The following is a 13,555-nucleotide window of genomic DNA, read 5'->3' on the forward strand; positions in this document are numbered from 1 at the left end:
TAAACCAGTTGAATGGCTTTGCACGTGCTGTTTCTAGCACACAATACGGAGCAATACGGTATCAGCAGAAGGCTGGTGTGTATATGCACAGTCAGTGTGCCGGCAAAGAGGAACCTGAGACTATCGGCCAGCTCTCCTGCTGTCAGCAATAGCATCCTAACGCAGAAACGGCCCTGAAACTTGTGACTGCCCAGTACCTCCCCGAGTCCTGCCTTCGGCCCAGAGGCAATTCGGGAAGCTGCTGAGCCCTCTGAAGCAGCGTCTTTGCCACTCACAGATCATCCCTGAGCTCAAAGGCACAACCACATCCTCTTTTTTTTTTTTTTTCCCCTAAAGAAGCTTAATAAACTTATTTTTTTTCAAAAGAAATACAGATTCAAACTATAAAACCAGTATTTATCAGCATCTTCCAGTACAGTATTCCTCCATCCCTGGAATACCATTTTTACTGGGCCCCTCCTTGCTTGGTGCAGGCTCAAACTCTCCCCATCAGGCCCTGTGGTAATTAGCCATGCATGGGCCTAAGTCTTTAGGCTTGCTGCCAGGTCAGTCCCCAAGAAGAACACGGGGAAGAAAAAGCAATAGTCATAAAACATCAGTAACACAGGAAAACACTAGGCACTTCATCCACGTGCCACCTGTACGACTTTTGCAGCCTGATACCTCAGGGTCCTTTCTGCCAGCAGCAGATCCACACTTGCGGGTGGTGGGTGCTGTCTCTGCTCCTTCACAGGAGATGTGCTGCAAGTGGTAGCGTGGTCTCAGCAGCTCCAGGTTGCTAACAGCCCTTGAAGAGCTCTTCAGGGCCACGCTTAAGGTAGGCAAGTCCTTTTGCTGATCTCATTTGGCTTTGAGGCTCTCTCACCAGCTCAGGGTTAAGGTAGCTCCCCTCTACAGCTAGCTTGTTCCTGTTAACTCTAGTGTTGAGTCATGTTTAGTTAAGCCTCGCTACAGAGCCAAACTGAGTGGGGTTTATCTGCTCTACCTTGCTGCTTGTGCGTGGCCCTTTCTGTGTCCATCAGAGGGGCTTGCAGAGCCTCGCCGTGGCTTCCTGCCTGGATAATAACCAAACCCCATTCCCCGCTGATGGATAAATGATGAGGTGATGCTGTGGCAGCATGTCCACCCAGTGACATTTGCCCTGAAGGGTTAGCAAGTAAATAAAACATAGATGCATGTTTATGGCTGTTGTCATGCCTTTTTCCAAATGTTTTCCTTTCTAGACTAAACAAACCAACTCTCTCCACTCGGAAGCTCATGGTTTCAAGGGTCTCGTTTCTGCTGCTGTACTCTGCAACCTCTCCAACTTGTTTACGTCTCTATTTAAGTGAAGGGCTCAACAGCTGACAACTGCTGTCTACTAGCACGGCAGCCGTGTATATATTTACCATGTTTTACCATAAACATTTCTATTGATACAATGCAAAATGGCATTTTTTTAAACTGCTTTACACTGTTGATTCTCCTCCTATAGTTTTGCTGCCTAGCCAGATATTTACCCACTTTGTGTGCTGGTACTCTGATCTTTGACAGTGTCTTGTCCTTTTTGCTGTATTTGCTGTGTTATTTCATTTCTACCCATCTCTCTAAATTGCCAAGTTCATGCAAAGCCTAATTTGGTCCTTCAAAATACTTGTGCTCTGCTCATTTCCTGCAATTCAGGTTATGTTGCCACCTTTGGATGAAGCAAGCTCAAGAGAAGAACATTTAGGCAAAACTGTGAGAACTTCAAGTTTTGGTTATCGCAGGAACTCCAGCAGGTCAGAGCTTCATCTTCCTGTATTTTTATTTAAATTGTCTTATGTTCTCCTTATTCTACTGGACCATGGGTTAGTGAGCTGATAGGAGAAATGAGGAAGACTGTAAGGCATACTAAAAATGTCAATTTTTGTAGTTATGCCTGCCAAAGTTTTATACCAGTAGATAAGCTTATTAGTACATTTTATAGCAGTGTCGCTGTTTTATTGCCATTGATTATGTGCTGTGTCACCCTTGCTATTTTAACAACTATTTAATGTCAGATGAATGATTGTTTTCAGTCATATGGGAGGAAAAATAAAACAGCACATACACTCAGCATGCAGTATGTGCATGCTACCTTGTGTGCTGTAGGAATGGAAAAAATGTAAGGAAGGGCTTCCTGGAATCTTTCCAGATGGCAAATGACAGTATCACTTGAGAATCTACCAGCAGGGATGATTTTCTTGAGAAAAGCCTGTACACAGTTTGTAGTGAGTTTTGGTGAAATGCCTCGTGCGATTCCTCAGTAGTCATGATTGCATACGTTATTCAAAGGAAATAAATACAATTGTGAAAAGCAGCTTCTCTGATTATGCTGGTCTCTTACCTGGAAAGAGAAGTCAGATTAAGTGCCTTGCTATATCTAAAATCTTTAAAATAAATTAATTCCATAGCAACATACTAGCTGCACACACATTTTAGATTGAAATGTCACCCATCTATTGACATATTAGGGCAAATAAAATTATCTTTAAAAATAGGAGTGTTTATATCTTGCTTTTTTGTTTGTTCAATGGGCGAAACTTTTATTACAACATTTTAAAATCTCTTGCCTAAACATTAAGCCAGTATATTCTTTAATAACCTCATTTTTTTTCCTTCCTGCTCTTTCTCTGAATAGCTCCTTTGTCTTGTTTCAAGGATTGAAAGCACAGGGATGGTTCTCCAGAACAGTACGGCAATGTTGCAGCTGCAGGAGACTGGGCTGTTGCAGTAAGTTTCCAGGTCTGTCAAAGGTTTGTTGCATAATTTTGATCAAGCCAAAGTTTTGACTAGCTGGTCACTGAATTACTTCCTTTTTATCTGCACTGCTCAGGCACCTTTGATGAAAAACCTCTTAAAAATTAAACATATTTCAGGTGGCTGAGCGTGCGTGTGTAACAAACACCATTCTGGCTCAGACCAGTATAGTGCCAGAAGCAGATGTTCATGATGTAAGAGCATAGCAGGTGTATATGGTACTTCTCTCTGATGAGGAGCGGCTGTGGGAACTGGGGTTGTTTAGTCTGGAGAAAAGGAGGCTGAGGGGAGACCTTAGCGCTCTCTGCAACTACCTGAAAGGAGGTTGTAGCAAGGTGGGTGTTGGTCTCTTTTCCCAAGTAACAAGTGATAGGATGAGAAGTGGCCTCAGGTTGTGCCAAGGGAGGTTTAGATTGGATATTAGGAAAAAATTCTCCACCGAAAGGGTTGTCAAGCATTGGAACAGGCTGCCCAGGGAAGTGGTTGAGTCGCCATCCCTGGAGGTATTTAAAGGACGTGTAGACGTGGTGCATAGGGACATGGTTTAGTGGTGGACTTGGCAGTGTTAGGTTTACAGTTGGACTTCATGATCTTAAGGGTCTTTTCTAACCTAAATGATTCTATGATTCTAAGAATTAACAACTTTGTTTTGAACCAGGTTCCTTATGTGCTGCGCTGTAGTCCTCAGAGCTTGGAAATGCCGATTTGCACATTGGGTTGGCAGATAAAGACTAGTGAGAGCATGCATTGGTCCGTGGTCCCATTTTGTTCCTTGCACCAGGACCTGTTCCAATGACCATGTTATGCCCACAGGTGGGACTGGGAAGATCTCTTGCTTTGTGTTATTTGCAAAGTGCTGTTAAGTGTGATGTACTAAATATTAATAAATACCATCAATGTTTGTATTAGAATCTAGGTATTTAGTAAAAGAATTTGGTTTATGATTTCATGTAGGCCCTGCATGGCTTGAAAAGTCTAACGTCAGAATTCTTTGTTGACATTATTTTTATTGAAGCATGGATCTTTAGCTTGGTTCACCATAAAGTGAAGCATTTTATTTATGATAATAGACAGTTTAGGGCTATAGGGGCATTATAACGTTGCTGGTGTAGATACAACTTTATCAGAAGATACAAACATGACCCGCAATAGAAACAAACACTAAAGAGAACACGATGAAACGTTCACTGTTTACAAATCACTTCATTACTACAGACACCAAATGGCAGTTACTGTAAGTAAATCAGTTGCAGAGAACTGACTACATTTAGACAGGGAATTGGGAACTTCTGTTTGGGGCTTCATCCACAACTCCTTAGTAGAAAAAAGTTTAATGTCAAGCATTCTTTTTTTATCCACAAAACAATGCTAACCAACAGACATATCAAAGAATAAGACCAAAGGATATCAACGCCTTTACAACTACTTTTGCAATTATCTTCTTGATTAAGTACTCGATTTTTTTTAATACATTTTGTCAGAAGGTAAATAGCCCAAAAATCAGCAGCAAAAATATTACAACAACAAAACAAGTAAATACAGTGCCAATGTGTCATGTTGTAGAAGAGAATACAAAGAGGACAAACAATGATAACTTAATAATGTAAAATGACACAGAGCTGAAATACAGTGCACTTAAATACTTATGTGACAAAAAATGTTAAATTCTGTACTTAGTATGTAGGTTTTTTTAAACATAAAATCTGAAAAGTCTTTGTGCTTAACCTTTTTTTCCTGTTAAACAGAATTAGTTGCTTACTTCCAATACTGCCACTGTAACTGATATTACAACAGATCACAATTTTCACAGACACATCAACATTAAAACATTTACCTATGAGAAAATAAGTCACTTCTCATTAGTTCACAGTGCGAAAAAGTGGTGTACACTCTGTCTTGAGAAAGGCTTTCAGTTATTCATCAAGCCAGTTGCAGAAAAGTCCTGATACCAGACGCAGTGCTAGGTTTAAAGAATGGAAAGCAACACATCACATGTTGGGAGGAAAAAATAAATGTCTCGTTTCTTCATGGATATCGTCTAAGTGACCTTCGTCTTCTGTTGTAGAAATGCCTGAGCCCATGTTGCCGTGAAAAATTCATCATGTAATTTTGTTTGCGAGTGCTGTTAAAAATCAAAGGGCGGAGGAAGAGAAGAGTGTCAGTTTCTTTTATAAGTACTTCAAATTCTTTTGGAGCAGTGAGCTAGTGGGACAGATTCTTCTTTGTCCTTGCATGACCTTTCAAGCCTGTGTAAAGTGGTGTGAAGTGCACCCTTTGTACGACAGCAAGGTACAAGGCAATTGAGAATCTGTCCCACTTTGCTTTTATTTACAATTCATTATCTTAGGGAAAGGTTAAGAGCTTTCAGCTAATGAAAACTTCTGCTGCCTAGGGCCAGATTCACTAAAGCTGTATGCACTTCATACCCTCTCAAAACAGGGCATTTCTCTACAGTGGTTTTATATTCTAATTACCCTTCTGTTTTCGATCGTTAACTGCTTTATCTTGAGAACAGAAGAAAAGCTTTACTCCACTTCATTTTCTTCTGCTTCTACCGTATAGGAAGTGAAGTACAACACTTTTATGCAGACTTAATGTTTCCCTCCCCTGTATGCCCCCATCCAAAATTAAAGGAAGATCTGGGAAATAAGCATCATCACGTCTGGGAGGAAACCAGGCAAGAGACAGTCTGAGTGCAGCCTAATTGAAGAAGGGACACTTGTTCAGACCTACCTGGAGGACAAGACCCATCCCACCTAACACAGGTTTCTACTTCTCCCATTGAGGGAAGAAAGAACCATGAGAGGGCAGCAATGGACAAGACAGCTGTCTGGGACTTTGATACCTCAAACCCATCTAACCCCTAAGGGCTGGATCCCACCTTCAGTTTCCAAATTTCAGCAGTTTTGGAAATGAAGCTGTAACATCTGTGGTGCATCCTTATGAGTCTACTTATGGCCTATACAGACTTGCATACACCTTGGAGAGAACTACATGTGCAGCGCCACAGACTCTCTATATCCTACTGCCTCTGCTGTGGCAGGGGACTGCAGAACAGCCACAGAGCTTCATCTGGCTGTGCCTTTTCTTGGTCTGCTTACATACATATCCAAACCCCTAGCACATGCACACAAATACAGGTCTACACAGATCTACAGCCAAACTGCAATCAGAATTACATGAGAATGAAAAGGTTTATGTATTCTGAAGTTCTGATAAAGGATGTCTCCTCTCAGACCTACAACTTGCAGTGCACTTGGCCAGACATATAAAGCACCTGAGATGTTGCTATAAGAGAGACAGTGACTCTTGCACTCTACACTGTAGAGTCCCAGGGTATGGGAAAGACCCTTTGATCGGACAACTACTTTTAAAAATAAAAATGGTATCACATATTGCTGCCAGACTCTAGTTTTTAGAGCCACCTGACCCCCTTTCTCCACATGGAAAAATGGCATACAAGGTAGTCCCATAGAAGCAGTCAGAGGATGCAGTTTCTTTAAGAGATCGGGGCACAGCATTAACCATGCAGACCCCAAGGACAACCCCAACAGGCGTAAGGAGCTTCACCCAGGAGGAGCTGCTGGTGGCTGCATGGCCAAATTTTCTTTTGGTTTCCAGGGGAACGGAGCTGCAAAGTCTTAGTGAATCTGTGCAGTCTCGGGCTAATTTCTGACTCCTTCTCCTAATGCTCCCTGCCTGCTTAGGACCTTGTGCTTTCTAGCTTCTTCCTGCAGTGGGAGAAGGATGCCTGGCCTAAGCATCTCTACTCCAAGGGACTGGATGTTACCAGGACCTTCCAAACCAAGTCCATTAGATTTTAAGGGTGATCTGTGAAGTAAAGCCCTGCAGTAGACATTACAGTCAACAAATCTCCCATTTTTGGGTGCAAGGCAGGTTTTCACTTGTGAGTTTTCTCTGTGAATGAGAAGTAAATACTCATACTGTAATTAGTGATACTTTCCTCTCTAGTGCATAAGCTTATTTTTAGTGAATGTGGCCCTTAGGAAAAAGGAATAATTGCATGCTTTGCAAAACACGTATGATCCTCCAGAGGCAAAGACAGCTTTTGCTGTAGTATGCTAATTTCATCTAAAAAAATCTGTATGACAAAATTATACCTTTTTCAACAGCTAATCTGGAACACAACTGACTAAACTGAATAAAAGCAGTTGTGTCAAAATCTAGGTTATAAACCTCTAAGCAAATCCAAGTCGCTTCCCAACTAGTCTTCCAAGGCTTTGAAATTTTTTTTTTTTTTTTTTGCCACTGGAATATACATACAAGAATGAAACAAAGTCCAGCTCCTGGTGACAATGAAAGCAAACACATCTATACTTGGCACAACTTTTGGCACTCTCACAATAAGGCAGAGCTCTAGAGCATTTGGCAGTTGAAAGAGGGGTTAATGTTTGAGGTTGACTTATCCTGACTTTCACCTGACTTCTTCAAGTGAAAAGGAGAGGTCTGTGCTGATTTGTAAGAGCTTCGTGTGAAAGAATGACAGCGGTGAGTTTATATAGTTTTAATGCCACTTGGTAGCGTAAGTGCAAAGAAGTGTTGAAGATCAGTCTTTATTCTGGTCCTGTAGTCATCTCAGTGGAACATCACCCTCAGTGAGGAAGGCAAGAGGGAAATCATGACCCTGAACACACTCCTGAAAGTGGCTGCCATTGGTCATGAGGCTTGAAGGAGGTATTAATCTTGCCCTTCCTTTAATTACCATTGCCTGGGAAGTGGGTGGTTCCTTAGACATAGAGCCTTCAGGGTGACATCCTACCTCTCAGAAGAGCATCCTAACCATGAAGTGAGGATGGAGCACCTATCTGCTGGGAGAAGGCTGCTCTGCAGCAAAAATACAGGAGACGGGCGTGGGAGAAAGCCAATTTTGAGTGGCCTTGCCCTAGGTACATGGGACCAAACACAGCCTGTCAATGTGTTTGGCTGAAAAAATTGCCATTTCTGGACATTGTTAAATTTGGGACTGAGCTTGGCTGTGAGTGCCTCAGCTTGGGTAGGACTTGGACAGCCACAGTCCTTGGTCCAGGGGCCTTTGTGTTCCCCCATCTCCCTCCTGCCTTTCATCCGCTCACATTCAGCAACAGCTCAGCAGAGATTTTCAGGACTCATTTTGGACACTGCTAGGTGCACTTGGCCTCTATTTCACTTCAAATGCCTAACCATTTTGCATCTGGCCTTAAAGCTATGATGAAGATGTTTAAAACAATGAACAAAGGAAAAAAAACAACAAAAAGAAAGGAAAAGAAAGAATTGAAAAAAGGAAAAAAGAAAGGGTTACCTAATAACTTAAAAGAGATTTACTTATTTTTTATGTATATAGTTCTGTTTTGTTATTTTATAAGATGATCAAGAAGTTACAAACATATATTTATGTCTTATGCTGAACACCAGAGCAGTGTAGTGTGTGAAAAATAAGAGAAATCTAAATTCTCAGGAACTAAATGCTTATTTTTTTTACTTGCACTGACATGGTTCAAACTTGTCCTCACTGATGTCTGAGATAGATAGACTTTCCAACTACCGGTTGGATGCCACATAAAACTTCATGCCTGCTATAGAAAAATGGCATGATTTTCACTCTTGCTATAGGTAAATATGTATACCCTATGTATTATACTATCGTATTGTATTGTACAGTAAGTATAGTCTGGTATCCACAAAATCAGAGTAGGTCTATATTTATTTTTTGGAAATAATTTTATATATTGGTAGGAGACAAGCACTGTATAAGAGAGATCCATAGTGCTTTATAAGGTCACGATAAGTATTATATAATATAGTTTGCAGGAGTACTTGTGCATTTCTTGCATTTGGTGGATTTAAGAATGCTTTCAATATTATTAATAACAAATTTAATTTGTATTTTCACAGACTGATAAAAGAATTTACCATAAGTTTGCTGTTGTTTTCTTGTTTGGAGCATCCAAAATGTGCTGGGCAGCATCAAGCTATATTAGGAATAGACCCCCCCCTTCCATAATGGAGGGTGCAGAGGGAACTTTTGTTTGGATATCAGTGGCAAATTGAAGGCTGCTTTGCAAGTGTGCAATGGACTGGTCAGCATCTGCTGAGCCTTCTGCCTTTTCTGTGCATTCACTGAACCATCAATCAATCAGAAAAGTATAGACCCAAAATAGTTATTTGTGTATTGCTGATGGAGCAGACAGGAAAAAAAGCAATTAATAGGAGCAACTACTGCATAACCTGTTCGACAGTTTTGAGTGCATTATTAAACAAAAAAAGATAATGCTGCTCCAATTTATGTAGGAAACCCTACATAACTTTCCAATGAAGTCACTGGAGTTATACTAGTTAGATGAAAACAATATGCAGCCAATATAGGACAAAATTCTGTCTAGGCCATGTTCAACAGATATGTACAATAAAGCAATACACGAGGAGTCACTCTGGGTCTTTAGTCTTTAATGGAGCATTCTGGCTATTGCATGTTTCCTAAAGCACAGTTTGAACTACAAGTCTTCAATTTAAAATTTATGAAAAGAGAACATAGCCATATGGAATGAGAAATATATGGTAACCCCCCCCAGTATATACTAATGTCATTCATTATTTCTGTGTTTTTATTTTTAATTGACAGGACACAATAGGAACCAAACAGAAACAAAAATATTTGGATAACAAAATGAAACATGAACAAAGCCTTAGAAAACAGCAAAGGCATGCCTCTCACGACTAGGCTTGGGGTAAATTTTGAGGCTGAATTACAAATGCTTTGTTAGGAGGGTACTAAAATGAGAAAAGTGATGTGCTCTGACTGAAGTCCTGACGGCTGATATCAATGACAAATGTTCTTTGGCTCCAGTGAGGTCAAGATTTGAACCCAGAACTCAGTAACTATGTTGGTTAGTGGTATCTATTAACTGCGACAGGACAAAGCAGCAGAGTTAAAAGAAACAAAAGAACTCTGTGGGAGACACTTGCTGTGTGTCTAAGGGGCACGCGTGGCTAAGCCACTATGCAGATTCACTGACATGCACTGCCTGGCTGTGGCTTCAGCTCTGTGGTGATTAATTATGGAAAAAAGTGGGAATTCCCCCTTGGAGCTGAGAGGTCTCCCATACAACACGCTGGGAGCCCTCCATTGGCAGGTCTCCTTGCACCGCAGGAGAAGAAGTCCTTCTCACCGCAGCCTCAGTGAAATTCCCACTGCAGTACGGGGTGAGCTGCTGAACACTTTCTGCTAAATCTAACTTCCCTGAATGCTCCCTGGAAAGAGCTGCAGACTCAGGGCTCTCAAGAGCTACATGGCACATCTCAGAGAGTACAAATAGTTTTCCACCAACCCATCATTGACAAAAATTTGTGAAAGAGGTGTAGCTGTAACAGAAACATACATTTGATACTGATTCAGGGAAAGTACTTACCTTATTCTAGTGTAAAACCAATGACAGCAAACAATGAAATACAACACAAGTTAGAAAATGCCTTTCAATGCATGCAGCACTGTGATTAGTCATAAAACCCTGATGAGGTTTAGAGGCAATATAGGACTTTTCGTCTCTTTTGAAAATAAAAATTGAACAAATTATTTCCTGATATTTCAAATAAATGCTTATATTTTTATTTTCTATAAAATTCAGCATGCACTTTTTAGAAACATAATAAAAATGTCATAAAAGCACAGACTGCATCATATTATATTTGGCATAAATGTTGAGAATATTCAGACAATATCCTAATGTTTGAACTATTTCTGTTCTTTATTTTAAATATGTTGATAGTTTAATTTAAATGCATTTTTCAAAACATTGCTTTTTACTAAAAAAATGAAGCAGATGAAAATGCTTTTCCACATGAGCACTTGTTGTTAGAGCTAGAATATATAATTTGTATTTTAATATTGCAAAATAAGAATAAACATTCTTTGCACCAAATGCAACACAAGTTCTCACTAAATCATTTGTGCCAAAAATGTGAGAATATCTTGACAATGAAGAGCATGGAGTGATGGCTATGGAGGAATTCGTTCTGTTATCCAACAGTTAACCATAAAATAGTAGGTAGGGATATTTCTTGCATTCCTTGCACAACTCAAATTCCTTTGGATCACATCATGAGTTTTGGGGTGCAAAGAAAGCAACATCAGACCCTTAATGTTCAGCTTATCATTACCCTTGAGTTCTCAATACCTTTGACCAGAATTGAGTTTATGAGAGGTCTATAAGGGCCTGCCCTATACACAAAGAGATGGCAATTCCAAATGCACATGCAAAAAAGTGCGTGGTGTCTGTGCAGCAGACAGGCTGAGAGCTGTGCTTCCAGAGAAAAACAATGTGCAAATGAAATGCAGAGTTGGACATGGGCTTTTCTTAGGGCAGAAGTACAGGGGCACAGAAAAACGCTCCTTCTTAAGTCTGGGGTAAAATACTTTTTTATCCTAAGAAGAGCCACATGGAACATATGAGAGTTGTGCCCAAAGCTTTCTTTACAAATGGAGAGAAAAAATGCTGCACTAACAAGGAATAATCAGCACTAGCTTTAAACGGGACTGGACAACTTGACAACTAGTATCCTCTCCCCACCACAGGATAGACATCAACCGTTGTTAAAGTAAGTTGGCAAGTGGTTAGTTGGCAAGATCGGTTTAATGGTATTGTGTTTCACCTGTTCAAAAGAGGTGCTCAATTTGAGCACCATTTGCAGCTGCTTCACATTCTTAATGATACTGCTTTTTAATGAATGATTCAAATAATTCATTCAAAAGTGGAATGATTTTAAGTAACATACAAAAATATCCATCTTTGGCCTTTCTTATCACTGCCAGGTATTTTGCATGCACGTATAATCTGCAGGTTAGTTTTTTCTCCCCAGCAAACCATCTTGGGAGCAGAAAGGAAACAAAGAAATTACACCCTGAAAACATGTTTGCTGGTGAGATGATGATGGCCCTTGACTCAGAAATCAATTGGACTGAACAGAGTGTCATGACCCTGGCTATGCATCATCTGTGAGCAGTATCTGCATATGACTTGGCAGCTGGGCCTGTGACAGAATTAATTTCAAATCTTTGGATTGCTGAGAAGAGTTGAGCCATGAAAGCAGGTATTCACAGATTTGTCCCTGGGGTGAGCACTGTAAGGAGGAACAGGGACATCCCTCACGTTGGATGGGAAATAAAATCAAGAAAATCCTTGGTTGTGCTACATCCCTACAGACCAGCTCTCCCTGCTGGCAGGTGCTTTCCCCATTTGCCCTCTTACTCCAGCCTTGGTCTGCTCACTTGCCCGTGGGCTGAGTAAAAGCTGGCACAGCACCTAGGTGTGCATCTGGGGGTGCTGCTGCATCAACGTGGGTACACAGATCACAAACAAACATGAAAGTCTAGGACTTAAACCAGGGCCAGCGAGAATAATTTTGATGGTGCCCACAGAGGTGTATGGAATCTCATTCAGGTGGGTGATGGAATGCAGGCTTATAAGGGGACTGAGCACAGACTGTGTTAGACAATGACCATCAACAGGTCCTATAGCCAGGGGTGTTCATGCCTTTCTGAGACAAGGTCAGAGTGCCAACTGGGATTACTTCCAATTTGTGAGGCACAGTTCTTTTCTAAGGTATCCCAGCTTTGGGATGAATAAGCCAGGCAGAAGCCTACTGACTCTCCAGTGACTCCCTATAGAGTTAATGGGAAGAGGTAATTACAGCACCCTGGTGAGTGGTGTTAGTTCAGGCCATGCCTCTCTGCAGCCATGTCAGAGAGCCCTGGGGTGGCTATCACCCACAGAGCTCACCTCTGGCAATCTCGGTGAGAGGGCAGAGCACCCGAGGGATGCTGCCTCCTCACCTCTCACTGGAGTGCTGCCTGGGCAAGGTGGCTTGCTCTCCCCAGGGCAGGCAGCGCTTCAGGAATATTAAGAATTAAAGCTAAGTCCTATCCCTAGTATTCGTGGTGTGATCCTGGTAGCCCTGGTGTGTGCAGGATCATCCAGGGTTAGTGCTAGCAGATACTGATCCAGGCTCCCTTCTTTCTGCCTGCCAGCACTCCGTGGAGGTGGCTGAGTGTCTTCATCATTTTACAGTGAAGAAACTGAAGTGCTGAGGAAAAAGTGACCAGCGTGAGGTGGCTGAGTGAAACAGCAGAGCTAAAGGAAAACCCAGGTAAGAGTATCTATCAACAAGGAACAGCACGCCTCCATTCGGAAAGCCTTCCAAAGGCTTTATCAAACCCTTTGCCGGTTACTTGCAAATAAAATTTAAGAGGTCTACAGAATATTTTGATGAATTAAAAGGTGCAGATAGAACTTAAGCAAAACAGAGGGGTCAAAGCCACCTGTCAGGTCTGAGGACATGCCAGCATATGAACCAGATGCGTCACAGCGTGTAGTTCTGTCTTTCCTGAGAGTGGCATGTCTCACGTGTTGTAGTTAGCAGGGACTGGAACTCCACATCTGGCCTTTGGGAAAGATACTGCCATGGCACTGCATTTCACAGTACTTGGTAAGGGAGAAATCTCTCTGGTTTGGTCTGTCTTCCTCTGTGGGTTGTACCAGGTGTTACCTGAACAGGGTGGAAACTACCTGTCTCTAGCCTGATATTTTGGCCAATATTCAGAAGAGCCTTAAAGCTCTTTAACAGGAGAAAAAGAAGAGAAGCGAGGAGGCACTGTTTGCCCATCTGGTTCCTTCTCTAGGCGAGGTGTGATTACTTGCTATAGCATTTCTATTGCTGTCTCCATTCTAATATAACATATCTCATATGACTGACTTGTCACCACTCAGCTCGTGTGTCTAGTCTGCAACCTGGCAGATCTCAT

General features: G+C 41.5%; 1 protein-coding gene across 2 annotated transcripts in view; it reads right to left on the reverse strand.

Moving 5' to 3' along the window:
- Positions 1-3,747: 3,747 nt before the first annotated feature.
- The window catches only part of RELN (reelin), a 306,374-nt gene continuing 296,566 nt past the window's right edge, over positions 3,748-13,555 (reverse strand). Inside the window, exons 64-65 of one of the 2 annotated variants that reach the window (XM_069801790.1) lie at positions 10,167-10,302; positions 3,748-4,882 (exon numbers count right to left, since the gene is read on the reverse strand). In XM_069801790.1, the coding sequence (XP_069657891.1) occupies positions 10,173-10,302 (130 nt within the window). In that variant the 3' untranslated portion in view covers positions 3,748-4,882; positions 10,167-10,172. The remainder of the gene's footprint in view (positions 4,883-10,166; positions 10,303-13,555) is intronic. The other variant, XM_069801791.1, reaches the window with a different exon arrangement.

Source organism: Haliaeetus albicilla, chromosome 14 (assembly GCF_947461875.1).
Source record: "Haliaeetus albicilla chromosome 14, bHalAlb1.1, whole genome shotgun sequence".
NCBI lineage: Eukaryota > Metazoa > Chordata > Aves > Accipitriformes > Accipitridae > Haliaeetus > Haliaeetus albicilla.